General features: G+C 55.0%; 1 protein-coding gene across 6 annotated transcripts; it reads left to right on the top strand.

Moving 5' to 3' along the window:
- The first annotated feature begins 1,523 nt into the window (after positions 1–1,523).
- Positions 1,524–27,639, top strand: ATP1A3 (ATPase Na+/K+ transporting subunit alpha 3). Of its 6 annotated transcripts, none has more exons than XM_041712367.2 (23): positions 1,524–1,697; positions 6,516–6,599; positions 7,087–7,146; positions 8,397–8,600; positions 9,307–9,420; positions 9,659–9,793; positions 10,413–10,530; positions 11,368–11,636; positions 12,416–12,614; positions 13,785–13,894; positions 14,657–14,791; positions 15,802–15,994; positions 16,539–16,714; positions 17,535–17,671; positions 18,329–18,479; positions 19,504–19,672; positions 20,613–20,767; positions 21,743–21,866; positions 23,175–23,320; positions 24,484–24,614; positions 25,545–25,646; positions 26,623–26,714; positions 27,156–27,639. In XM_041712367.2, the coding sequence occupies exons 1-23, from the start codon at positions 1,692–1,694 to the stop codon at positions 27,182–27,184; spliced, it is 3,039 nt and encodes a 1,012-aa protein (XP_041568301.1). In that variant the 5' UTR covers positions 1,524–1,691; the 3' UTR covers positions 27,185–27,639. The 6 variants fall into 6 exon arrangements, with proteins under 6 accessions (XP_041568301.1, XP_041568300.1, XP_072776842.1 ...); XM_041712366.2 differs by having other exon boundaries at positions 1,527–1,697; positions 6,477–6,599; XM_072920741.1 differs by lacking the exons at positions 1,524–1,697; positions 6,516–6,599; positions 7,087–7,146; ... (6 more) ...; positions 13,785–13,894; positions 14,657–14,791 and adding an exon at positions 15,073–15,106 and having other exon boundaries at positions 27,156–27,410.
- The last annotated feature ends 321 nt before the right edge of the window (positions 27,640–27,960 follow it).

Genomic DNA, 27,960 nt, shown 5'->3' with positions numbered 1-27,960 from the left:
CCAGGAATTTTCCCCAATTTCCCGGATTTTTCCCCGATTTTTCCCGGGATTTCTCCCCAGTTTTCCCAGGACTCTCCCCAGTTTCTGGGGAATTCCCCCCGATTTTCCCCAGGAATTTTTCCCCGCATTTCTTCCGAATTTTCCCTCAATTTTCCCCCGATTCTTCCTCGGATTTCTCCCCATTTTTTCCAGATTTCTCCCCAATTTCCCGGTTTTCCCCAGCTTCCCTGTTTTTCTCCAATTTCCCGTGATTTTCCCCCCAATTTTTCTCAGGAATTCCCCCCAGTTTCCTGGGAATTATCCCCATTTTTTCCCATTTTTTCCCAGATTTCCCCCCAATTTCCCCCCTGTTTTTCCCTGTTTTTCCCAATTCCCCCCCATGTTCCCCGTTTCCCCCCAATTTTCCCCAATTCCGCCCCATTTTCCCCATTTCCCCCCAATTGTTCCCATTTTTCCCCATTTTCCCCCCCAAGGTCACCCCGACCCCGGGGGGAGGGGGCGCGGTCTCCCAGCACCCCCCGTTGCCATGGCGACCGCCTCACCATGGCGACGCCGTTCCCACCACTCCCCCGTTCCCGAAGCCCCCCGTTCCCATAGCAACGCCGTTCCCATCACCCCCCCCCGTTACCAAGGCCCCCCCGTCGCCATGGCGACGCCGTTCCCACCAACCCCCCGTTGCCATGGCAACGCCGTTGCCCCGGAGACGCCGCGAGGATGCTGCGGCGGGGGGGGGGGGGGGGGGGCTCGTTAGGGATTAATTAGGGGCGGTTAATTAGCGCGCGGTTAATTATTGCGGGGCGGGGGGGGGTTCATTTTGGGGGGGGCACTGCGGTGGTTTTTTTGGGGGGGGTCGCGTCCGCATTGCGGCGGGGGTTTTAATTAGGGAGGGGGTTAATTAATAAATTAGAAGGGTTAATTCGGGGTGGGGCGGTTTAATTAATTGAGAGGGGTTTAATTAATTGAGGAGGGGTATCCCCTCATTTTTATTTTTTCTTTTTTAGGGGGGGGTCGCATTGAGGGGTGGGGTCTTAATTAGGGAGGGGGTTAAATTTTTAATTAGAGGAGTTAATTCGGGGTTGGGGTCGGTTTCTTTAATAAAGGGGGGTTTAATTAATTAATGCAGGCGCCCCCCGATTTTTTTTTAATTTTTGGGGGGGGTCGCATTGCGGGGTGGGGGGAGGGGCCGCATTGCGGTGGGGGTGGGGGGGGCTGCGCCATCCGCGGGGGGGGGGGGAGGGGAAATCAATAAATTAATGGGGGGGGCGGCAATTCTTTAATTGGGGGGGGGTCGCGCGCTGCCGCGGTGGGGGGGGGTCTCCCCATATCCCCCCCCCCCCATTTTCCCCCATCTGGAACCCCCCCGAATTTTCCACCCCCCCCCCCGGATCCGCAGTAAAAGGGGCGTGGCCAAGGCCGGGTGGGGGAGGGGGGGTCGCAAAGCGCGTCCTGTGATTGGCCGAGCCCCGCCCCCCCCGCGCCCCCCCCGGCCCGAACCCCCAAACCCGCCCCGGCCGCGCCCCCCGCCCCAGAAGCGCCGCAGCCGCCGCCGGCTCCGCTCCGCTCCGGCCCCGCTCCGCTGCGGGACCCCCCCCAAAAACCCACCGGGACCCCCCAAAAACAGCGGCGGGACCCCCCCGAGACCCCCGGACCGAACCCGCCCGCGGCCCCGCCGCCCCTCCCCCGCCGCAGCCATGGGGGTAGGTGGGGAGGGGGCGGGGGGGGGAGGGAGGGGATGGGGAGGGGGGTCCTGGAAGGTGTGGGGGGGGATCCGGACAGGTGTGGGGGGGGTCCTGAAAGGTGTGAGGGGGGTCCTGGAAGGTGGGGAGGGGGATCCGGACAGGTGTGTGGGTCCTGAAAGGTGGGGGGGGGTCCTGGAAGGTGTGTAGGGGGATCCGGACAGGTGGGGGGGGGGTCCTGGAAGGTGTGGGGGGTCCTGAAAGGTGTGTGGGGGGTCCTGAAATGTGTATGGGGGTCCTGAAAGGTGTGAGAGGGGGTCCTGGAAGGTGTGTGTGGGGGTCTGGACAGGTGTGGGGGGGGTCCTGAAAGGTGTTTGGGGGTCCTGAAAGGTGGGGGGGGGTCCGGACAGGTGAGGGAGGGTCGGGGAGGGTCGGGGATGAGCATGTGAGGGTCCGGGTGAGTGTGCAAGGCTCAGGGGTGAGTGTGCAAGGGTCCAAGATGAGCGTGGAAGGGTCTGGGTGGGTGTTTGAGGGTCTTGGGTGAGTCTGTGATGGTCCAGGTGGGTGTGCAAGGCTCAGGGTGAGTGTGCAAGGGTCCAAGATGAGCGTGGAAGGGTCTGGGTGGGTGTGCAAGGCTCAGGATGAGTGTGCAAGGCGCCGCTGCGGTGCCGCAGGGGCGTGCAAGGGCCGGGCAGGGGCGTGGAAGGTGCTGGAAGGAGCCGGGGAGGGCCGGGGGGGCGTGCAAGGGACACGGGGGGTGTGCAAGGGCCGTGCCAGGTGTGCCAGGGACACCCAGGGACACCCAGGGACACCCAGGGACACCCAGGGGACACCCAGGGACACCCAGGGGACACCCGGGCCCCCCTGCCCCGGCCCTGAGGCGCTGCTGCGTCACCCGGGGCTGCACACGCGTGTGCCCGGCGTGTCCCTGAGTGTGTCACACGCATGTCTGGCATGTCATGCGTGTCCTCTGCGTGTCCCTGAGTGTGTCACACGCATGCCTGGCGTGTCACGCGTGTCCTCTGCGTGTCCCTGACTGTGTCACACGCGTGCCCCACGTGTCACGCCTGTCCCCGGCGTGTCACGCCTGTCCCCTGCGTGTCTCTGACTGTGTCACGCATGTCCTCTGCGTGTCCCCTGCGTGTCACGCGTGTCCCCCGCGTGTCCCTGCGGCCTTGGCCCTGCGCCAGTGATGCCGCCAGGCCCCGGATTCCCGATGTCCCCAATCCCTGTGTCCCTGTCCCTGTGTCCCCATCCCTGTCCCCTTTTCCTGTGTCCCTGTGTCCCCATCCCGGTGCCAATCATGATGTCCCCATGCCCCGATGTCCCCGTGTCCCCATCCATGTCCCCATCCCTGTCCCCTTTTCCCGTGTCCCTGTCCCCAATCCCCCTGTTCCTGTCCCCGTGTCCCTGTCCTGGCGCCCATCCCGATGTCCCCATCCCTGTCCCTGTCCCCATCCCTGTGTCCCTGTCCCTGAGTCAATCCCGATGTCCCCGTGTCCTTGTCCCTGCGCCAATGGCACCACCAGGCCCCGAGGTCCCTGTCCCCCTGTCCCTGTCCCTGTCCCCATCCCGGTGCCCATCCCGATGTTCCCGTGTCCCTGTCCCTGTCCCCGTCCCTGTCCCCGTCCTCATGTCCCTGTCCCTGAATCAATCCCGATGTCCCCGTGTCCCCATCCTGGTGCCCATCCCGATGTTCCCGTGTCCCTGTCCCTGAGTCAATCCCGATGTCCCTGTGTCCTTGTCCCTGCACCAATGGCGCTGCCAGGCCCCATCCCTGTCCCCATCCCTGAGGTCCCTGTCCCCGTGTCCCTGTCCCCATCCTGGTGCCCATCCCTATGGCCCCACACCCCGATGTCCCCATGTCCCTGTCCCTGAATCAATCCTGATGTCCCCGTGTCCTTGTCCCTGCGCCAGTGGCGCCGCCAGGCCCTGAGGTCCCTGTCCCCATCCCTGTCCCTGTCCCCATCCCGGTCCCCGTGTCCCTGTCCTGGTGCACATCCCGATGTCCTCGTGCCCCTGTCCCCGTCCCTTTTCCTGTGTCCCTGTCCCCATCCTCGTGTCCCTGTCCTTGTCCCCATCCCGGTCCCCATGTCCCCATCCCAATGTCCCCACACCCCGATGTCCCCGTGTCCTTGTCCCTGTGCCAATCCCAATGTCCCCACACCCCGAGGTCCCCGTCCCCATCCCCATTCCCGTGTCCCTGTCCCTGTCCCCATCCCACTGCCCATCCCGGTGTTCCCAAATCCCGATGTCCCCATGTCCCTGTCCCCGAGTCAACCCCGATGTCCCCACACCCCGGTGTCCCTGTCCTTGTCCCCATCCCCAGTCCTGGAAAATAGAGAAACCCCACAAAAACCAGGGAAAATCCCCCAAAAACAGAGAAAATTCCCTTCAAAGAGAGAAATCCCATAAAAAACAGAGAAATCCCATAAAAACTGGGGAAAATCCCCCCAAAAAAGAGAAAATTCCTCCCAAAAGAGAGAAATCCCATAAAAAACAGGGAAAATCCCCCAAAAACAGAGAAAATTCCCCCCAAAAGAGAGAAATCCCATAAAACCCAGAGAAATCCCATAAAAAACAGGGAAAATTCTCCAAAACCAGAGAAATCCCATAAAAAAACAGGGAAAATCCCCCCAAAAAAGAGAAAATTCCCCCCAAAAGAGAGAAATCCCATAAAAAACAGAGAAACCCCATAAAAACAGGGGAGAATTCCCCCCAAAAACCAGAGAAAATTCCTCCCAAAAGACAGAAATCCCATAAAAATCAGAGAAATCCCATAAAAAACAGGGAAAATCCCCCAAAAACAGAAACCCCACAAAAACCAGGGAAAATCCCCCAAAAAACAGAGAAGCCCCATAAAAACCAGGGAAAATCCACCAAAAACAGAGAAAATTCCCCCCAGAAGAGAGAAATCCCATAAAAAACAGGGAAACCCCATAAAAAACAGGGAAAATTCCCCAAAAACAGAGAAAATTCCCTCCAAAGAGAGAAATCTCATAAAAAACAGAGAAATCACATAAAAACCAGGGGAAATCCCCCCAAAACAGAGAAAATTCCCCCCAAAAGAGAGAAATCCCATAAAAAACAGGGAAACCCCATAAAACCCGGGGAAATTCCCCCCAAAACAGAGAAAATTCCCCCCAAAAGAGAGAAATTCCATAAAAAACAGGGAAACCCCATAAAAACCAGGGAAAATTCCCCCAAAAACCGGGGAGATTCCCCAAAGCCAGGGAAAATCGGGAACCCCAAAAACCCGGGGAGACCCCAAAAATGGGAATTTCTCCCCAAAAATGGGAATTCCCCACCCCAAAATGGGAATCACTACAAAAATGTGATTTTCCACCCCAAAAAACGGGAATTTCCCCTCAAAACAATGGGAATTTCCCACCCCAAAAATGGGAATTTCCCCTCAGAAATGGGAATCACCCCAAAAAAAGGGAATTTCCCCCCCAAAATGGGAATCACACCGAGAAATGGGAATCACCCCAAAAAACGGGAATTCCCCCACAAAAAACGGGAATTCCCCCCCCCAAAAAAAAGAATTCCCCCCAAAAATGGGATCCCACTCCCCAAAAAAATTTGGGATCCCCCAAAACCGAGGTGGGGGGGGGGTGTGTGGAAATCCCCCCAAAAAAGAGGAAAAAATCCCCCCCCAAAAAAACCCCAAAAATCAGGAAAATCGGGACCCCGAATTTCGGGAATTCCCCCCCAATTTTGGGGTCCCCTTCCCCCCAGTTTTGGGGTTTCTCCCCCCCCCCAGGGCCCCTCCCCCACCCCCCGCCCCTCCCCCCCGCCCCTCCCCCCCCCGGGGATTAACGGGGAGCAGATGGCGGAGGGGGGGGGGGTGGGGGAGGGGCGGGGCCCCCCCAAATCCCCCCGAGCCGCGGGTGGGGGAGGGGCGGGGGGAGGGGCCGGGAGGGGAATTTGGGGCAGTTTGGGGCAATTTGGGGGTTTTGGGGGGATTTGGGGGGAATTTGGGGGGGGTTTTGGGGGTTTTGGGGGGTTTTGGGGGAGATTTTGGGGTGTTTCTGTGACATTTTAGGGTATTTTGATGCTATTTTGGGGACGATGTTTTTGGGGGGTTTGGGGGGGGTTCTGTGCCGATTTTGGGGGTCTATTTTGAGGCATTTCTGTGGAATTTTTGGAGTATTTCTGTGGTATTTTTGGAGTATTTCTGTGGTATTTTTGGGGGGTTTCTCTGCTGATTTTGGGGTGTTTTTGGGGGTGATTTCCCTGCCAATTTTGGGGAGTTTTTGGGATTATTTCTCTGCCATTTCTGGGTGATGTTTTGGGTTAATTCTCTGCCATTTCTGGGGGGTGTTTTGGGTCATTTCTCTGCCTTTTTTGGGCAGTTTTTTTTGGTTATCTCTCTGCCATTTTTTGGGAGTTTTTTTGGGTTATTTCTCTGCCATTTCTGGGGGGTATTTTGGGTTATTTCTCTGCCATTTTTGGGGAGTTTCTCTGCCATTTTTGGGGTGGTTTTGGGTCATTTCTCTGCCATTTTTGGGGTGGTTTTGGGTCATTTCTCTGCCATTTTTGGGGTGGTTTTGGGTTATTTCTCTGCCATTTTTGGGGTGGTTTTGGGTCATTTCTCTGCCATTTTGGGGGCTGTTCTGGGGGGTTTCTCTGCTGATTTTTGGGGTGTTTCTCTGCCATTTCGGGGTATTTCTCTGCCATTTCGGGGTGTTCTCGGTGGGTTCCTCTCCCGTTTTGGGGACGTTTCGCCCCGTTTCGGGGCCGCGGGCGCTGCGGGGCCGCCGGGGGGTTTTGGGGCCCCCCAGTAACGGCCCCCCCCAGTTCGGCGGCTCCGACAGTTACCGAGTGGCCACCACGCAGGACAAGGGGGGCGACAAGGAGTCCCCCAAAAAGGGCAAGAGCAAGACCCGCGACCTCGATGACCTCAAGAAGGAGGTGGCCATGGTGAGAAACGGGGGGGAACCGGGGGGTTTGGGGGGTTTGGGGGGTTTTGGGGGAGAATTGGGGGGTTTGGGGGGAAATTTGGGGGGTTTGGGGTGAAATCCGGGGGGTTTGGGGGAGTTTGGGGGGAAATCTGGGGGGTTTGGGGGAAATCCAGGGGGTTTGGGGGGGTTTGGGGGGGTTTGGGGTGAAATCTGGGGGGTTTGGGGGGTTTGGGGGGGGTTTGGGGGGGTTTGGGGAGGTTTGGGGTGAAATCTGGGGGGTTTGGGGTGAAATTTGGGGGGTTTGGGGGGAGATTTGGAATTTTTGGGGGTTTTGGGGGGGAAATCAGGGGGTTTGGGGGGTTCTGGGGTGGGAATTTGGGGGGTTTGGGGGTTCTGCGGGATCTGGGGGGTTCTGGAGTTAATTAATTTTGGGGAGGGGTCCCCGAGTTAATTTTGGGGTGCACCCCAGAGTTAATTAATGAATTAATTAATGAACCCCCCCCCAGACGGAGCACAAGATGTCGATCGAGGAGGTCTGCAGGAAGTACAACACCGACTGTGTCCAGGTCATTTTGGGGCCAATTCCGGCGATTTTGGGGTCCCTCGGGGCTCTGGGAATTCCGGGGTCCCCCCCCCCCCCCGCCCCTTTTCTCAATGCCTGGGGGTGGGTTTGGGGCTTTTTGGGGTGATTTTGGGGCTTTTAGGGGTGATTTGGGGGCCTTTCTCAGTCAGTTTTGGCCATTTCTGGGGTTTTTTTTTTGGGGTCCTTTTTTGGGATTTTGGGATCCCCCCAATTTCTGAGAACCCCGGGATGTTCCTGACCCCCTTTTTGGAATATTTAGGATAATTTTCAGACCATTTCTGGCTGGTTTTGGGTCCATTTTCAGGTCATTCTTCAGCCATTTTTAGGTCATTTTCCCGCCATTTTCAGGCCATTTTCCCGCCATTTTCAGGCCATTTTCCCGCCATTTTTCAGGTCATTTTCCCGCCATTTTTAGGTCATTTTTCAGCCATTTTCAGGTCATTTTCCAGGCCATTTTTAGGTCATTTCCCAGCCATTTTTCAGCCATTTTTAGGCCATTTTTCAGGCTATTTTTCAGCCATTTTTAGGCCATTTTCCCGCCATTTTTAGTTAATTTTTCAGGCCATTTTCCCGCCATTTTTCAGGCCATTTTCCCGCCATTTTTAGGCCATTTTCCCGCCATTTCCAGGCCATTTTCCCGCCATTTTTAGGTCATTTTCCCGCCATTTTCCCACCATTTTTAGGTCATTTTTCAGGCCATTTTCAGGCCAATTTTCAGGCCATTTTTCAGGCCATTTCCCCGCCATTTTTTGGTCATTTTTCAGCCATTTTCAGGTCATTTTCCAGGCCATTTTTGGGTCATTTCCCAGCAATTTTTAAGTAATTTTTCAGGCCATTTTCCCGCCATTTTCAGGCCATTTTCCTGCCATTTTTCAGGCCATTTTTGGGTCATTTCCCAGCCATTTTTAGGTCATTTTTCAGGCCATTTTCAGGCCATTTTTCAGCCATTTTCCTGCCATTTTCCCACCATTTTAAGTTAATTTTCCAGGCTATTTTCCCCACCATTTTTAGGCCATTTTCCTGCCATTTTCAAGCCATTTTCCCGCCATTTTTAGGCCATTTTCCCGCCATTTTTCAGGCCATTTTTCACTCATTTTTAAGCCATTTTTCACTCATTTTCAGCCCGTTTTTCACCATTTTTAGCCCGTTTTTCACCACTTTTCCGCCGTTTTTCCCCATTTTTCCGCCGTTTCCCCTCACCAACCCTGGTCTCTCTCCGCTCGGTGCCCGCAGGGCCTGACGCACAGCAAGGCGCAGGAGATCCTGGCGCGGGACGGCCCCAACGCGCTGACGCCGCCGCCCACCACGCCCGAGTGGGTGAAGTTCTGCCGGCAGCTCTTCGGCGGCTTCTCCATCCTGCTCTGGATCGGCGCCATCCTGTGTTTCCTGGCCTACGGCATCCAGGCGGGCACCGAGGACGAGCCCTCCAACGACAACGTCAGCGCCCCGCGAGACAGCGCCGCGCTGGGGAAAAAACGGGGAAAAAAATGGGGGTTTGGGGCAAAAATGGGGAAAAAACACGGGTTTGGGGCAAAAATGGGGAAAACACTGCAGCTTTGGGGCAAAAACGGGGAAAAAACGCGGGTTTGGGGCAAAAATGGGGAAAACACTGCGGGTTTGGGGTAAAAATGGGGAAAACACTGTGGCTTTGGGGCAAAAATGGGGAGAAAACGCAGTTTTGGGGCAAAAATGGGGAAATAATGGGGTTTTAGGGTGGTTTTAGGTCAGCTTTTGAAGGTTGATTTAGGTCTGGAGGAGAAAATTTGGGGTTTGGAAGAAATTTTTGGGATTAGCAATTTTTGGGATTTTTTTTTAGGTTTTTTTGGGGGTTTTTTGAGGGATTTTGGAGGAAAAGGGGATTTTGGAAATTTTTATTTTCCTGGGGGGGTTTTGGAAAGTGCCGGGGTTTGGGGGGTGGGAAAGGGGAAATTAGGGGATTTTGATGGAAAATGGGAAGATTTTGGCCTCTGGGGCTTTTTGGGTTGTTCTGGGCACCTTAAAACCCCAAAATTTGGGGCAGAATGGGCAAAACCCCACAAAAACCAGGCAGGGGAAGGTTTTTGGGGTGGGTTTTGGGGTTTTTTTAATTTTTTGGGGTGAAGACCCCAAAAGTGACCCCGGACCGTTTTTTGGGACCCCCCAGCTGTACCTCGGCATCGTCCTGGCCGCCGTCGTCATCATCACCGGCTGCTTCTCCTACTACCAGGAGGCCAAGAGCTCCAAAATCATGGAATCCTTCAAGAACATGGTGCCCCAGGTGGGGATTTGGGGGCTTTTGGGGCCTTTTGGTGATTTTGGGGCGGATTTGGTGATTTCGGGGTTCCCCCCAGCTCGGTTTTGGGGCTCTGGCAGCCGAATTTTGGGGTTGGAAAATGCGGATTTTCAGCTGGAGGGGCGGGGCTTGGGTGGGGTTTTGGGGGTTCCCGGGGGTCCGGCGCCCCCTGGAATTCCCGGAATTCCCAGAATTCCTGGAATTTCTGGAATTCCCGCCGCAGCAAGCCCTGGTGATCCGCGAGGGCGAGAAGATGCAGGTGAACGCCGAGGAGGTCGTGGTCGGGGACCTGGTGGAGGTCAAGGGCGGCGACCGAGTCCCGGCCGACCTCAGGATCATCTCGGCCCACGGCTGCAAGGTGGGGCCCGAAACCGCGGGAATTCGCCCCAAAAATTCCAGGGAATTGCACCAAAAATATCCTGGGAAATCGCACCGGAAATTCTGGGAAATTACCCCAAAATATCCTGGGGAATCACCCCAAAAATACCGGGACATCACACCAAAATATCCTGGGAAATGGCCCCAAAACAATGGGAAATGCCCCCAAAATATCCCAGGAAATTGTCCCAAACATACCAGGAAATGACACCAAAATATCCCTGGAAATTGTCCCAGAATATCCCGGGAAATGGCCCCAAAAATACCAGGAAATCCACACCAAAATATCCCAGGAAATTGCCCCAGAAATACCAGGAAATCACACCAAAAATATCCTGGGAAATGGCCCGAAAATATCCCGAGAAATTGCCCCAAAATATCCTGGGGAATCACCCCAAAAATACCGGGAAATCACACCAAAAATATCCCCAAATCCGCTGGAATTTGCCCCGAAACCCTCAGAATTCCCCCAAATCCCCCAGGATTGTCCCAAATTCCTCAGAATTCTCCTGAATCCCCCGGATTTGTCCTGAATCCCCCAGATTTTTCCCAAATCCCCCGGATTTTTCCCAAATCCCCGGAATTCTCCCCAAATGCAGGTGGACAACTCCTCTCTGACGGGCGAGTCGGAGCCGCAGACGCGCTCGCCCGACTGCACCCACGACAACCCCCTGGAGACGCGCAACATCACCTTCTTCTCCACCAACTGCGTCGAGGGTGAGCCCAAAATCCCAGGAACTGGCCCCAAAATCCGGGCACAGATACCCCCTTTTTCCCCCCTTTTTTTTCCACTTTTTTCCCCCCATTTTTTCCCTTTTTTTCCCATTTTTTTCACTTTTTCCCCGATTTTCCCCATTTTTTCCCAATTTTTCCCCATTTTGCCTGATTTTTTCCCATTTTTCCCCAATTTGCCCATTTTATCCCAATTTTTCCCAATTTTCTGCATATTTTCCCCATTTTCCCCATATTTTGCCATTCTTTCCCATTTTTTCAAATTTTTCCCATTTCCCCCCATTTCCCCCCCATTTTTCCCCTTTTTTCCCCTATTTTTCCCATTTTCCCCATTTTTTTTCCCATTTTCCCCATTTTTTCCCCATTTCTCCTCTTTCTTTCCATTTTTTCCCATTTTCCCTGTTTTTCGCCCCATATCGCAGGCACGGCACGCGACGTGGTGACCACCACGGGCGACCGCACAGTGATGGGGTCACTGGCCCCTCTCTGGGGGTCCTGGGGCCATTTTGGTGCCATTTTGGGGCCATTTTGGGGCCATTTTGGGGCCATTTTGGGACCATTTTGGTGCCATTTTCTCATTTTTTCCCATTTTCCCCATTTTTCGCCCCGTTCCGCAGGCACGGCGCGCGGCGTGGTGATCGCCACGGGTGACCGGACGGTGATGGGGTCACTGACCCCTCTCTGGGGGTCCTGGGGCCATTTTGGGGCCATTTTGGGGCCATTTTGGGGCCATTTTGAGGCAGTTTTGGGGCCGTTTTGGCGCCATTTTCTCTTTTTTTCTCATTTTTTCCCATTTTCGCCGTTTTTCGCCCCGTTCCGCAGGCACGGCGCGCGGCGTGGTGATCGCCACGGGTGACCGCACGGTGATGGGCCGCATCGCCACGCTGGCCTCGGGGCTGGAGGTGGGCAAGACGCCGATCGCGGTGGAGATCGAGCACTTCATCCAGCTGATCACCGGCGTCGCCGTCTTCCTCGGCATCTCCTTCTTCATCCTCTCCCTCATCCTGGGCTACACCTGGCTGGAGGCCGTCATCTTCCTCATCGGCATCATCGTGGCCAACGTGCCCGAGGGGCTGCTGGCCACCGTCACCGTGAGTGGGAGGGACTGGGAGGGACTGGGAGGGACTGGGATGGACTGGGAGGGACTGGGATGGACTGGGACGGAGATATTGGGGATTGGAATGGACTGGGATGGACTGGGATGGACTGGGACGGAGATATTGGGGATTGGAATGGACTGGGATGGACTGGGAGGGACTGGGAGGAACTGGGACAGAGATATTGGGGATTGGAATGGACTGGGAACAAACTGGGATGGACTGGGATGGACTGGGATGGAAATATTGGGGATTGGGATGGACTGGGATGGACCCCAATTTTGGGTGAATTTTTCTGGGATTTTTGTTACCCCCACCCCCAGAACTGAATCCCCCAGACCCATTTGGGACCCTCCAGAACTCCCAAACCCCCCCGATTTGAGGCTCCCTCTACCGAAGGCTCCTCAAGGTGTTTCCACCCCAATTTTGGGTGAATTTTTCTGGGATTTTTGTTGCCGCCACCCCCAGAACTGAAGCCCCCAGACCCATTTGGGGACCCCAGACCCATTTGGGACCCATTTGGGGACCCCAGCCCCATTTGGGACCCCAGCCCCGTTTGGGACCCATTTGGGACCCTCCTGAACCCACAAACCCCAGAATTTGGGTGTCCCTCTACCGAAGGCTCCTCAAGGTGTTTTCACCCCCAGTTTTGGGCGAATTTCTCCGGGATTTTTGGGCTCCCCAAAATGAATCCCCCAGACCCGTTTGGGACCCCAGCCCCGTTTGGGGACCCCAGACCCATTTGGGACCCCAGCCCCATTTGGAACCCCCAGGTGTGCCTGACGCTGACGGCCAAGCGCATGGCCCGGAAGAACTGCCTGGTGAAGAACCTGGAGGCCGTGGAGACGTTGGGCTCCACCTCCACCATCTGCTCCGACAAGACCGGGACCCTCACCCAGAACCGCATGACCGTGGCCCACATGTGGTTCGACAACCAGATCCACGAGGCCGACACCACCGAGGACCAGTCCGGTGCGCGGGGACGGACTGGGAGCCACTGGGAGGCACTGGGAGGGACTGGGAGGGACTGGGAGGAGAAAATGGGGAGGGGTTGGGGGGGTTTTGGGGGGTTTTGGGGGGATTTATGGGGGTTTTGGGGGGATTTATGGGGGTTTTGGGGGGATTTATGGGGGTTTTGAGGGCTTGAGGGTGGCTTTAGGGAGTTTTGGGGGGACTGGGAGACACTGGGAGGGACTGGGAGCCACTGGGAGAGGGAAACGAGGAGGTTTTGGGGGATTTAGGGGCATTTTTGGGGGGTTTATGGGGGATTTTGGGGCTTGGGGAGTGAGCTGAGGGGGTTTTAGGAGGACTGGGAGAAACTGGGAGAGACTGGGAGGGAAAAACAAGGCACTGGGAGGGACTGGGAGGGGAAAACGAGGAGATTTTGGGGCTTTTTGGGGATTGCCGGGTGAATTCAGAAGGTTTTGGGGGCACTGGGAGGGACTGGGAGGGGAAAATGGGGAGGGTTTGGGGGGGTTTTGGGGGGTTTTGGGGAGATTTATGGGGGTTTTGGGGGCTTGAGGGTGACTTGAGGGAGTTTTGGGGGAACTGGGAGCCACTGGGAGGGACTGGGAGCCACTGGGAGAGGGAAACGGGGAGGTTTTGGGGGATTTAGGGGCATTTTGGGGGGGTTTATGAGGGATTTTGGGGCTTGGGGGTGAGCTGAGGGGGTTTTACGGGGACTGGGAGCAACTGGGAGGCACTGGGAGGGGAAAATGGGGAGATTTTGGGGGTTTTTGGGGATTGCCGGGTGAATTCAGAAGGTTTTGGGGGCACTGGGAGGGACTGGGAGAGGAAAATTGGGAGGTTTTGGGGGGATTTATGGGGTTTTTTGGGGGCTTGGAGGGTGAATTGAGGGGGTTTTGTGGGCACTGGGAGCTACTGGGAGGGACTGGGAGGGACTGGGATGGACTGGGAGGGACTGGGAGGAACTGGAATGAACTGGGCAGGAGAGAAGGGGAAGGAGAGTGGGAATTCTGTGCAATTCTGGGGAGTTTGGGGGCATTTTGGGGAGTTTTGGGGTGATTTGGGGGCAGTTTGGGGCTGTAATCGTTGCCGAACCGATCTGAACCGGTCTGAACTGGTGCGAACTGGTGTGAACTGGTGTGAACTGGTGTGAACTGGTGTGAACCGGTGCCCCAGGCACGGCGTTCGACAAGAGCTCACCCACGTGGGTGGCGCTGAGCCACATCGCCGGACTCTGCAACCGCGCCGTCTTCAAGGGCGGCCAGGAGAACGTGCCCATCCTCAAGGTGGGACTGGGGAATTTGGTCTTGGGGGATTTTTTGGGATTTTTTTGGGGTTTTGGGGTTTTTTGGGATTTTTTGGGGGGTTTTGGGATTTTTTTGGGATTTTTTGGGATTTTTTTGGGATTTTTTGGGATTTTTTTGGGATTTTTTTGGGGGTTTTTTTGGATTTCTTGGGGACTTTTTTTTTTTGTTTAATTGAGATTTTTTTGGGGGTTTTGGGGATTTTTTGGGGGATTTTTTAGGGGATTTTTGGGGGGATTTTTTAGGGGATTTTTTTGGGGGGATTTTTTAGGGGATTTTTTTGGGGGGATTTTTTTGGATTTTTTGGGATTTTTTTTAGGATTTTATTGGGATTTTTGGGGTTTTTTGGGGGAATCTTCTGGGGATTTTTTTTGGGTTTTGGGTATTTTTTTTTTAAGATTTTTTTAGATTTTTTTGTGGGGGGGGGTTTGGGGATTTTTTGGGGATTTTTTGGGGGGATTTTTTGGGGGGATTTTTTTGGGTGTTTTTGGGATTCTGGCATTTTGAGGCACGAATCACAAATCTCAGGTTTCCAATCCTGATTTTTGGTCACAAATTCCATATTTTGGGTCACAAGTACCCAAATTTGGGTGGCAAAATCCCGGATTTTGGGTCACAAATTGCGTATTTTGGGGTGCCAATCCCAATTTTGGGTCACAAATTGCGTATTTTGGGTCACAAATTGCGTGTTTCGGGTTTCAAACCCACATTTTGGGTCACAAATTCTGCGTTTTGGGTCCCCAGCGCGACGTGGCCGGAGACGCCTCCGAGTCGGCGCTGCTCAAGTGCATCGAACTCTCCTCGGGCTCCGTCAAGGTCATGCGGGAGCGCAACAAGAAAGTGGCCGAGATCCCCTTCAACTCCACCAACAAGTACCAGGTACCCCAAAAACCCCAGGGAACCTGAAAAAACCCCCAAAATACCCCAAAAATCCCAATGAGAACCCAAAGAGAACCCAAAAAACCCCAAAAATCTCAATGGGAATCCAAAAAACCCCCGGGGGAACCCGAAAAATCCCCCAAAATCCCAATGAGAACCCAAAAAACCCCAATGAGAACCCAAAAAACCCAAAAAATCCCAATGAGAACCCAAAAAATCCCGATGAAAACCCAAAAAACCCCCGGGGGAACCTGGAAAAACCCCCCAAAATCCCGATGGGCCAAGATCCCCTTCAACTCCACCAACAAGTACCAGGTACCCCAAAAACCCCAGGGAACCCAAAAAATCCCCAAAAATCCCAATGAGAACCCCGAAAATCCCAATGAGAACCCAAAAAATCCCAATGAGAACCCAAAAAATCCCAATGAGAACCCAAAAAGCCCCCAGATCCCAGTGAGAACCCAAAACCCCCTGGGGGAACCCAAAAAAACCCCCAAAATCCCAATGAGAACCCAAAAATCCCCCCAAATCCCAATGAGAACCCAAAAACCACCAGGGGAACCCAAAATCCGCCTGGGTGGGACAAACCCCCCCTGAAAAACATCCTGGACATTCCCAAAATCCCCAAAATCCCAAAATCCCCATTTTTCACCCCAAATCTCCATCCACGAGACCGAGGACCCCAACGACCCCTTTAAAAAAACCCCAAAAATTCACATTTTTCCCCCTCCTGCTCCCTTTAACCCTTACCTGGGTGGAAGAAACTCCCCCTGAAGAACATGCCAGAATTCCCCAAATTCCCAAAAACCCAAAATCGCCGTTTTTCACCCCAAATCTCCATCCACAAGACTGAGGACCCCGATGGCACCTTTAGAAAAAACCCCAAAAATTCCCATTTTCCCCCCTCCTGCTCCCTTTAACCCTTACCTGGACGGCCCAAACCCCACCGGAGGAACACCCCAAAAATGCCCAAACCCCCAAAATCCCAAAATCGCCGTTTTTCGCCCCAGCTCTCCATCCACGAGACCGAGGACCCCAACGACAACCGGTACCTGCTGGTGATGAAGGGCGCGCCCGAGCGCATCCTGGACCGCTGCTCCACCATCCTGCTGCAGGGCAAGGAGCAGCCGCTGGACGAGGAGATGAAGGAGGCCTTCCAGAACGCCTACCTGGAGCTGGGCGGGCTCGGCGAGCGCGTCCTCGGTCCGATTTTGGGGAAAATTCCCACGATTTTGGGGTTTTGGGTCAATTTTTACCAGGATTTTGGGGCTTTTCTGTGCCTCCACACAGGATTTTTGGGGATGATTTTGGGGTGATTTCAGTGGATTTGGGGACTCCAGGATTTCGGGGTTTTCTGTGCCTCCACTAAGAATTTTTGTGATGATTTTGAGGTGATTTTTGGGGTGATTTTTGGGGTGATTTGGGGGTGATTTTTGGGCTGATTTCAGTGGATTTTGGGACTCCAGGATTTCGGGTTTTTCCATGCCTCCACAGAGGATTTTTGTGGTGAATTTGGGGTGATGTTTGGGTAGATTTTGGGGTGATTTTGGGGTGATTTTGGGGTGATTTTTTGGGGTGATTTTGGGGTGATTTTTGGGGTGATTTTGGGGTGATTTTTGGGTGATTTTTGGGTGATTTTGGGGTGATTTTTGGGTGATTTTTTGGGGTGATTTGGGGGTGATTTTTGTGGTGATTTTGGTGTGATTTTTGGGTTGATTTTGGGGTGATTTGGGCTCCCACCCCGCAGGTTTCTGCCACTTCTACCTGCCCGAGGAGCAGTACCCGAAGGGCTTCGCCTTCGACTGCGACGACGTCAACTTCGCCACCGACAACCTTTGCTTCGTGGGGCTGATGTCCATGATCGACCCGCCCCGCGCCGCCGTGCCCGACGCCGTCGGCAAATGCCGCAGCGCCGGCATCAAGGTGGGACCCCCAAACCGCCCCCCGAGTCCCCCCGGGACCCCCAAACCGCCCCCCGGGACCCCCGGGACCCCCAAATCCCCCCCGAATTTCCCCGGAGGTTCCCTGCCCTGTCCCGCTGCTGTCGGCACTTTTGGCACCCAAAACTCCCCAAATCTTCCCCAAAATCTCTCCCAAACCCCCTCAGGACCCCCTCCTAAATCTCCCAGGCATCTCAGACCCCCCAAAACCCCCCACAAATTCCCTCAGGACCCCCAAACTGCCCCCCAAGTCCCCCCAGGACCCCCAAATCCCCCCCGAATTTCCCCAGCGGTTCCCTGCCCTGTCCCGCTGCTGTCGGCACTTTTGGTACCCAAAATCCCCAAAATCTACCCCAAAACCTCTCCCAAACCCCCTCAGGACCCCCTCCCAAATCTCCCAGACATCTCAGACCACCAAAACCCCCCACAAACTCCCTCAGGACCCCCAAACCACCCCTCAAATGCCCCCCGGGACCCCCAAATCCCCCCGAATTTCCCCGGAGGTTCCCTGCCCTGTTCTTCTACCCTCAGCACTTTTGGTACCCAAAATCCCCAAAATCTACCCCAAATCTTCTGCAAAATCTCTCCTGAACCACCTCAGGACCCCCTCCCAAACACCCCAGACCACCAAAACCCCCCCAAATTCACCCCAGGATCCCCCAAACCCCCCCCAAATTTCCCCTGAGCTTCTCCACCCCGTCCTCCTGCTGTCGGCACTTACGGTACCCAAAACCCCCAAAATCTTCCCCAAATCCCCCCCAAAATCCTCCCGAAAAACCCCAAAACCTCCCCAAACCCCCCAGGTGATCATGGTGACCGGTGACCACCCGATCACGGCCAAGGCCATCGCCAAGGGCGTGGGGATCATCTCCGAGGGCAACGAGACCGTGGAGGACATCGCGGCGCGCCTCAACATCCCCGTCAGCCAGGTGAACCCCAGGTGAGCCCCAGGTGAGATTTGGGGAGCTCCAGGTCAGCCAGGTGAGCCCCAGGTGAGCTCCAGGTGAGATTTGGGGAGCCCCAGGTGAGCTCCAGGTCAGCCAGGTGAACCCCAGGTGAACCCCAGGTGAGATTTGGGGAGCCCCAGGTCAGCCAGGTGAACCCCAGGTGAGCTCCAGGTGAGATTTGGGGAGCCCCAGGTCAGCCAGGTGAGCCCCAGGTGAGACAGGTGAGCTTGGGGGAGCCCCAGGTCAGCCAGGTGAGATTTGGGGAGCCGCAGGTCAGCCAGGTGAACCCCAGGTGAGCTCCAAGTGAGCCGGGGAACCCCAGGGGAGCCCCAGGTGAGACTTGGGGAGCCCCAGGTGGGGTCTCAGAGACATTTTCAGGGTCTCAGAGACATTTTTGGGGTTTGAGAGCCATTTTTGGGGTTCCTGTGCCAGTTTTGGGTCTCCTGAGCCGTTTTTGGCTGTGATTCCAGGGTTTTCGGGATTCCTGAGGCATTTTTGGGTGCGATTCTGGGGTTTATGGGGCTCCTGAGCCATTTTTGGGTGCGATTCCAGAGTTTTTGGGATTCCTGAGCCGTTTTTGGTTGCAATTCCGGGGTTTTTGGGATTCTTGAGCCGTTTTTGGGTGCAATTCCGGGGTTTTTGGGTGTCAGGGACGCCAAGGCGTGCGTGATCCACGGCACGGACCTGAAGGACATGAGCTCGGAGCAGATCGACGAGATCCTGCAGAACCACACCGAGATCGTCTTCGCCCGCACGTCCCCCCAGCAGAAGCTGATCATCGTCGAGGGCTGCCAGAGACAGGTGGGGCACCCCAAAAACGGGGCTGGTGCCCCAAAAACGGGGCTGGCACACCAAAAACAGAGCTGGCACCCCAAAAATGGGGCCGGCGCCTCAAAAACGGGGCTGGCACCCCAAAAATGGACCCAGGGTACCAAAAACGGGGCCGGCACACCAAAAACGGAGCTGGCACCCCAAAAACAGGGCTGGTGCCCCAAAAACAGAGCTGGCACCCCAAAAATGGGGACGGCGCCCCAAAAACAGACCCGGCACCCCAAAAACCGACCCGGGGTACCAAAAACTGCCCCTGGGAGCCCAAAATTTGGCCCAGGACCCCAAAACTGCCCCCAACACACATCAATGTCCCCAAGCCCCCGATGTCCCCAAATAGCCCCAAATTATGTCCCCAAATCCCCTGAATGTCCCCAATCCCCCCAAATGTCCCAAACACCCCAAAATGTCCCCAATGTCCCCAATATCCCCAAATCCCAAAATCCCCCAAACACCCCCAATCCCCCCAAATGTCCCCAATCCCCCCAAATGTCCCCAATCCCCCCAAACGTCCCCAATCTCCCCAAATGTCCCCAATCTCCACAATGCCCTTTAACACCCCCAAAATCCCCCAAATCCCCCCAAATGTCCCCAAATCCCAATATCCCCAAATCCCAAATCCCCCCAAACCTCCCAACCCCAAAAATTCCCAAAAATTCCCCAAAAATCCCCGAAAACCTCCATGCCCCCAGCCCCATTTCCCCCGATTTTTTCCCCCAATTTCCCCCATTTTTTGGCCATTTTTCACCTGATTTTCACCAAATTTTTTTCCCCATTTTCCCCCCAAGTTTTCCTTTTTTAATTTTTCCCATTTTCCCCCAAATTCCCCATTTTTTCCTCAACGTCCCCAACCCCATTTCCCTCATTTCCCCACGAATTTTCTCCCCCATTTTTTCCCCTATTTCCCCCCATTTTTCGGCCATTTTTCACCCGATTTTCACCGAATTTTTTTTGTTTTTTCCCGTTTTTTCTCTTTTTCGCCCCGTTTTGGCCGCAGGGCGCCATCGTGGCGGTGACGGGCGACGGCGTGAACGACTCGCCGGCGCTGAAGAAGGCCGACATCGGCGTGGCCATGGGCATCGCCGGCTCCGACGTCTCCAAGCAGGCGGCCGACATGATCCTGCTGGACGACAACTTCGCCTCCATCGTCACCGGCGTCGAGGAGGGTCCGTGGGGCCGGGGACAGAGGGGGCTTGGGGACAGCTTGGGGACATCGGGGGGATTGGGGGATTGGGGAGATTTGGGATATTGGGGGGATTGGGGGAATTGGGGATATTTGGGAACATCGGGGGGATTGGGGGAATTGGGGAGATTGGGGACATTGGGGGATTGGGGACATTGGGGAAAATTTGGGGACATTGGGGTGATTTGGGGACACTTTGGGGACATTGGGGACATTGGGGACATTGGGGGATTGGGGACATTGGGGACACTTTGAGGGGATTTGGGACATTGGGGGATCGGTGGCACTTTGGGGGGATTGGTGAAATTTGGGGGTATTTGGGAAATTTGGGGGAATTGGGGACTTTGGGGACATTGGGGACACTTTGAGGGGATTGGGGACATTGGGGGGATTGGGGGAATTGAGGACATTGGGGGAATTGGGGACACTTTGGGGACATTGGGGACATTGGGGGATTGGGAGATTGGGGACTTTGGGGACATTGGGGGAATTGGGGACATTGGGGGATTGGGGGAATTGGGGACACTTTGAGGGGATTGGGGACATTGGGGGATTGGTGAAATTTGGGGGTATTTGGGAAATTTGGGGGGATTGGGGGCCTGGGGACAATTTGGGGACATTGGGGGATTGGGGGAATTGGGAGACTGGGGGGATTTGGGACACTTTGGGGGCACTGGGGACAATTTGAGGGGACTGGGGACATTTTGGGAACATTGGGGGGATTGGGGGCTTGGGGACACTTTGGGGACATTGGGGATAATTTTGGGACATTGAGAGGATTGGGGGATTGGGGACATTGGGACACTTTGGGGACATTGGGGAAATTGGGGAGATTTGGGACTTTGGGGACACCTTGGGGACACCTTGGGGACACCGTGGGGACATTTTGGGGACACCTTGGGGACATTTTGGCGTCCCCCCAGGGCGGCTGATCTTCGACAACCTGAAGAAGTCGATCGCCTACACGCTGACCAGCAACATCCCCGAGATCACCCCGTTCCTGCTCTTCATCATGGCCAACATCCCGCTGCCGCTGGGCACCATCACCATCCTCTGCATCGACCTGGGCACCGACATGGTGAGGGGCCCCAAAACCCCAAATCCACCCCAAAATCCGCCCCAGAAACCCAAAATCCGCCCCAGAAACCCCAAATCCACCCCAAAATCCGCCCCAAAATCCGCCCCAGAAACCCCAAATCCACCCCAACCCCAAATCCCGCTGCCGCTGGGCACCATCACCATCCTCTGCATCGACCTGGGCACCGACATGGTGAGGGGCCCCAAAACCCCAAATCCACCCCAAAATCTGCCCCAGAAACCCCAAAAACCCCAAATCCACCCCAAAATCCGCCCCAGAAACCCCAAAAACCCCAAATCCACCCCAAATCCACCCCAAACCCAAATCCTGCTGCCGCTGGGCACCATCACCATCCTCTGCATCGACCTGGGCACCGACATGGTGAGGGGCCCAAAAACCCCAAATCCACCCCAAAATCTGCCCCAGAAACCCCAAATCCACCCCAAAATCCATCCCGAATCCATCCAGAAACCCCAAATCCACCCCAAATCCACCCCAACCCCAAATCCCGCTGCCGCTGGGCACCATCACCATCCTCTGCATCGACCTGGGCACCGACATGGTGAGGGGCCCCAAAAACCCCAAATCCACCCCAAAATCCGCCCCAGAAACCCCAAAATCCACCCCAAATCCAGCCCGGAAACCCCAGAAACCCCAAAACCCCCCCAGAGACCCCAAAATACCCTCAGGGACCCCAAATTCACCCCATAAACCCCAAAATCCATCCCGAAACCCCAAACTCACCCCAAAACCCCCTCAGGGATCCCCAAATTTTTGCAGTGCCCCTCACATATTTGGGGTGACCCTCCCGTTTTTGGGGTGAGTCCCAGTCTGGGGTGTCCTCCCAATTTTGTGGTGACCCTCCCATTTTTGGGGTGAATCCCAGTCTGTGGTGACCCCCCAATTTTGGGGTGACCCCCCAATTTTGGGGTGACCCCCAATTTGTGGTGACCCCCCGATTTTGGGGTGCCCCAGGTGCCCGCCATCTCCCTGGCCTACGAGGCGGCCGAGAGCGACATCATGAAGCGGCAGCCGCGGAACCCCCGAAGCGACAAACTGGTCAACGAGCGGCTGATCAGCATGGCCTACGGCCAGATCGGTCAGTGGTCACTCAGCGGTCACTCAGGGGTCACTCGGGGTCAGTCAGGGGTCATTTGGGGTCACTCGGGGTCAGTCAGGGTCAGTCAGGGACATTCTGGGCTGATCAGCATGGCCTACGGCCAGATCGGTCAGTGGGCACTCGGGGGTCATTTGGGGGTCAGTCAGGGTCACTCGGGGTCATTCTGGGTCATTCTGGGCTGATCAGCATGGCCTACGGCCAGATCGGTCAGTGGTCACTCACTGGTCACTCAGGGGTCACTCGGGGTCAGTCAGGGTCAGTCAGGGTCAGTCGGGGTCACTCAGGTCAGTCAGGGTCACTCAGGGTCACTCGGGGTCATTCTGGGCTGATCAGCATGGCCTACGGCCAGATCGGTCAGTGGTCACTCACTGGTCACTCAGGGGTCACTCGGGGTCACTCGGGGTCAGTCAGGTCAGTCAGGGTCACTCGGGGTCATTCTGGGCTGATCAGCATGGCCTATGGCCAGATCAGTCAGTGGTCACTCGGGGTCACTCAGGGTCACTCACTGGTCACTCACTGGTCACTCACTGGTCATTCTGGGTCAGTTTGGGGTCAATTTGGGTCATTCTAGGTCATTCTGGGGCAACGAACGGTCCTGTTGGGTCCCATTGGGTCCTGTTGGATCCCGTTGGGTCCCATTGGGTCCCGTTGGGTCCCATTGGGTCCCGGTGACTCCCGTTGGGTCCCGTTGGGTCCCGTTGACTCCCATTGGGTCCCGTTGGGTGCCGGTGACTCCGTGTCGGTTCTGTTGAGTCCCATTGAGTTCCATTGGGTCCTGTTTGGTCCCGGTGACTCCCACTGGGTCCCGGTTGGATCCCGGTGACTCCCGTTGGGTGCCGGTGACTCCTGTTGGGTCTGGTTGGATCCCGGTCACTCCCGTTGGGTCCCGTTGGGTGCCGGTGATTCCCATTGGGTCCCGTTGGGTCCCGTTGCGTCCCATTGGGTGCCGGTGACTCCCACTGGGTCCTGTTGGGTGCCGGTGACTTCCGTTTGGTCCGGTTGGGTCCCAGGGACTCCCGTTGGGTCCAGTTGGGTGCCGGTGACCCCCAGTGGGTCCGGTTGGATCCCGGTGACTCCCGTTGGGTCCCGTTGGGTGCCGGTGACCCCCGTTGGGTCCGGTTGGATCCCGGTGACCCCTGCTGGGTCTGGTTGGGTCCTGGTGACTCCTGTTGGGTCCCATTGGGTCTTGGTGACTCCCATTGGGTCCCGTTGGGTCCTGGTGACTCCCATTGGGTGCCGGTGACCCCCTCTGGGTGCCAGCCCCCCTGAGCCCCGCTTTGGCCGCAGGGATGATCCAGGCGCTGGGCGGGTTCTTCGCCTACTTCGTGATCCTGGCGGAGAACGGCTTCCTGCCCTCGTGCCTGGTGGGCATCCGGCTGCGCTGGGACGACCGCACCATCAACGACCTGGAGGACTCCTACGGGCAGCAGTGGGTGAGTCCCCAAAGAAAACGGGAGACCCCAAAATGGGGGTCCCAAAAAAACGGGGGTCCCAAAAACAAGGGTCCCAAAAAAACCGGGAGCCCCCAAAACGGGGGGCTCTGAAAACGGGGGTCCCAAAAAAAAACGGGAGCCCCAAAAACGGGGGGCTCTGAAAAGGGGGTCCCAAAAAACTGGGAGCCCCCAAAACAGGGGGCTCTGATAATGGGGGTCCCAAAAAAAACGGGAGCCCCAAAAACGGGGGGCTCTGAAAAGGGGGTCCCAAAAAACCGGGAGCCCCCAAAACAGGGGGTTCTGAAAACGGGGTCCCAAAAAAAATGGGGATCCCTGAAAATGGGGTCCCAAAAAACCCGGATCCCCCAAAAATCGGAATCCTGAAAAATGGGGATCTCTGAAAATGGGGGGCTCTGAAAATGGGGGTCCCAAAAAAACCGGGAGCCCCCAAAATGGGAGGTTCTGAAAACAGGGGTCCCAAAAAACCCGGATCCCCCAAAAATCAGAATCCTGAAAAATGGGGATCTCTGAAAATGGGGGGCTCTGAAAATGGGGGGCTCTGAAAATGGGGGTCCCAAAAAATGGGAATCCCAAAAAATCAGAATCCTGAAAAATGGGGGTCTGCACACCCCAAATCCCAGCATGGGGAGGGTCTGTGCACCCCAAATCCCAGGACTGGGGGAGGTCTTTGCACCCCAAATCCTGGCACGGGGGTCTGTGCACCCCAAATCCCAGCATGGGGAGGGGTCTTTGCACCCCAAATCCTGGCACGGGGGTCTGTGCACCCCAAATCCCAGCATGGGGAGGGGTCTTTGCACCCCAAATCCTGGCACGGGGGTCTCTTCGCACCCCAAATCCTGGGATGGGGAGGCGTCTTCGCACCCCAAATCCCAGGACTGGGGGGGTCTGTGCACCCCAAATCCCAGAATTGGGGAGGGGTCTTCGCACCCCAAATCCTGGCACGGGGGTCTGCTCACCCCAAATCCCAAAACTGGGGTGGGGGTCTTCGCACCCCAAATCCTGGCACGGGCTGGGTGCTGCACACCCCAAATCCCATTTTTGGGGGGATTTTCCCCTTTTTCTCCCCCCACCCGCGGGGGGATCACTCGGGGGGGGCGGGTGCCGGAATTTGGGGGGGTCCCTGACGCCCCCCGCCCCCCCAGACCTACGAGCAGCGCAAGGTGGTGGAGTTCACGTGCCACACGGCGTTCTTCGTCAGCATCGTGGTGGTGCAGTGGGCGGATCTCATCATCTGCAAAACGCGCCGCAACTCCGTCTTCCAGCAGGGCATGAAGTGAGGGGTCCCCGAAACCCCGGGGGGTCCCCGAAATCCCGGGGGGGGTCCCCGAAATCCCGAGGGGTTCCCCAAAATCCCGGCGGGGTCCCCGAATTCCTGGGAGAATCGCTAAATCGCTGGGAACGTCCCCAGAAATACGGGCAGAGGGATGCGGCATCGATGGGGGCTGGATTTGGATTTGGGTTTTTAGGGATTTGGGGGTGCAGGGGGGTCCCCGAAATTCTGAGGAGTCCCCGAAATCCCGGGGGGGCGCCTGAAATCCCGGGAGAATCGCTGAATCGCTGGGAACATCCTCAAAAAAGGGGAGGGGGATTCGGCATCGATGGGGGCTGGAGGGGCTGGATTTGGGGGGGGTCCCCGAAATTTTGGGGGGGGTCCCCGAAATTCTGGGGGGTTCCCGAATTCCTGGAGGGGAGCCCAAATTTTGGGGGGATTTTTGGGGGAATTTAGGAGGAATTTAGGGGGACTTTTGAGGGGATTTAGGAGGTATTTTGGGGGAATTTGAAGCGATTTTGGAATGATTTTCCAGGGATTTTTGGGGCAATTTTGGGGAGTTTTGGGGGGATTTTTGGGGGGAATTTAGGAGGAATTTGGGGGGATTTTTGGGGGAATTTATGAGGAATTTAGGGGGACTTTTGAGGGGATTTAGGAGGCATTTTGGGGGAATTTGAAACGATTTTGGAGCAATTTTCCAGGGATTTTTGGGGGAATTTTGGGGAGTTTTGGGTGACCCCCAAAGCGATTTTTGGGGCCTGTGTCCAACACCCCCAATCATCCCCCGCGGGGCAATCCGGGATTTTGGGGTGTATCCGCTCAGGTTTGGGGGCGCCGGGGAGGGATTTTTATTTGTTTTTATTTTTATTTATTTTTTTGTGGGGAGGGGTCTCCGCTGACGGGATTTTGGGGGGTTTCCCCCGTTTTTTGCAGGAATAAAATATTGATTTTCGGGCTGTTCGAGGAGACGGCGCTGGCGGCGTTCCTGTCCTACTGCCCCGGCATGGACGTGGCGCTGCGCATGTACCCCCTGAAGTGAGCCCCGAATTGGGGAGGGGGCTCTGGGACCCCCAAAATCCGGGACAGGGCTGGGACCCCCCCCAAAATAACCGGGACAGGGCTGGGACCCCCCCCAAAATACCCCAAAGACCCCCAAAATAACCGGGACAGGGCTGGGACCCCCCCCAAAATAACCGGGACAGGGCTGGGACCCCCTGAAGTGAGCCCCGATTTGGGGAGGGGGCTCTGAGACCCCCCAAAGGGGCGGGGCTGGAGATTTTGGGGCGGTTTGGGCGATTTTTGGGGGGTTTTGAGCGATTTTTGGGGGGTTTTGAGGATTTTTTGGGAGCTTTTGAGTGATTTTTTAGGGATTTTTTGGGGGACTTTGAGCAATTTTGGGGAATTTTCAGCGATTTTTGTGGGGTTTGGAGCGATTTTTGTGGGGTTTGAGAATTTTTTAGGGTTTGGAGTGATTCTCATGGAGATTTTGAGGATTTTTTTCATGGATTTTGCCCATTTTTGGTGTATTTTCACCATTTTTGGGTGTATTTTGCCGATTTTATCATTTATTTGCACCATTGCTTTGGGGATTTTCAGCATTTTGGGGGGAATTTCAGCATTTAGGGATTTTGAGCATTTTCTGGCCTATTTTTCCCCTATTTTTGTGTATTTTCACCATTTTTTGGTGCATTTTCACCATTTTTAGTATATTCTCAGCATTTTTTGTGATTTTTAACCATTTTTGGGGAGATTTTCAGCATTTTTGGGAGGATTTTCAGCACTTAGGGATTTTGAGCATTTTCTGGTGTATTGATGTATTTTGCTCTTTATTTTTTGCATATTTCTCCCCTATTTTTGTGTATTTTCACCGTTTTCTTCACGCATTTTCCCCGTTTTTTCACCGATTTTCACAGTTTTTTCACCGTTTTTTCGCCGATTTTCGCCGTTTTTTGGGGGTTCTGCCCCTTCCTGGGGTGACCCCCCCCTGACGCCCCCTCCCCAATTTCCCCAGGCCCAGCTGGTGGTTCTGCGCCTTCCCCTACAGTTTCCTCATCTTCGTCTACGACGAGATCCGCAAACTCATCCTGCGCCGCAACCCCGGAGGTTTGGGGCCGTTTCCCGCGATATTGGGCAATTTCGGGCATTTTGGGAGATTTTGGGGAAATATTGGGGAATTTTGGGGGGTTTTGGGGGGATTTTGGGGAAAATTTGGGGAATTTTGGGGTGAATTTGGGGAGATTTTCGATGAATTTTGCAGGAAATTTGGGGGGGGATTTTGGGAAGGATTTTAAGGGGATTTGGGGGGATTTTTTGGAGGGAATTTTGGAGGTATTTGGGAAATTTTGGGAGGAATTTTGGGGGGGATTTTGAGGTAATTTTGTGGGGAATTTTGTGGGGAATATGGAGGAATTTTGGGGGGAATATTTTGAGAAATTTTAAGGGGATTTGGGGAAATTTGGAAGGAAATTTGGGGGGAATTTTGGAGGGAATTTTGTGAGAAATTTTGGTAATTTTGGTGTCACTCACTTTTCCCCTTTTTTCCAGGTTGGGTGGAGAAGGAAACCTACTACTGACCCCCCCCCAAAAAAAACCCCCAAAATCAACCGAGACCCCCCCAAAAAATCCCCTTTTCCCCCCCAAAAAATATCCCATTTTCCCCCCCAAAAAACCCTTTTTCCCCCCCAAAAAATCCCTTTTCTCCTCAGAAAAAATTCCCCTTTTTTGCCCCAAAAAGGGGAGGGGGAGGGGTCGCACTGGGGATATTTTTGGGGGGGGTCTCCCCCTCCCCCACCCCTCCCATTGTCGTGTGGAAAAAACAAAAAAAACACAACAAAAAAAAAAAGTCAAAAACGGGAAAAAAAGGGAGGGGGAAACGAAGAAAAAGAAGAAGAAATAAAAAATAAAAGAAATGATAAATAAATAAATAAATAAATAAAAGATTTCCCCCTCCCGCGGGAAAAAAAAAAAAAAGAAAAACCACGAAAAGTGGGAAAAAAATGGAAATTTACCAAATAAAGCAGAAAGTGGAGCCCGAGTGGAATTTGGGGGGAAAGGAGGGAATTTGGGGATGAAGTTGGGGGAAATTTGGGGGAATTTGGGGGAAAATTTGGGGGGGAAAAGGGGGAATTTGGGGTAGAATTTGGGGGGGAAAAAGGGGGAATTTGGGGTAGAATTTGGGGGGAAAAAGAGGGAATTTGGGGCTGGAAGTTGGGGGAAATTTGGGGGAATTTGGCGGTAGAAAAAGGGGGAATTTGGGGGGGAAAAGGGGGATTTTAGGGTAGAATTTGGGGGGAAAAAGGGGAAATTTGGGGTAGAATTTGGGGGGGGAAAGAGGGAATTTGGGTTAGAA

Source organism: Taeniopygia guttata, chromosome 33 (genome assembly GCF_048771995.1).
Source record: "Taeniopygia guttata chromosome 33, bTaeGut7.mat, whole genome shotgun sequence".
Lineage (NCBI taxonomy): Eukaryota > Metazoa > Chordata > Aves > Passeriformes > Estrildidae > Taeniopygia > Taeniopygia guttata.
The sequence above is the reverse complement of the archived record's forward strand: the minus strand, read 5'-3'. Positions and strand labels throughout refer to the sequence as shown.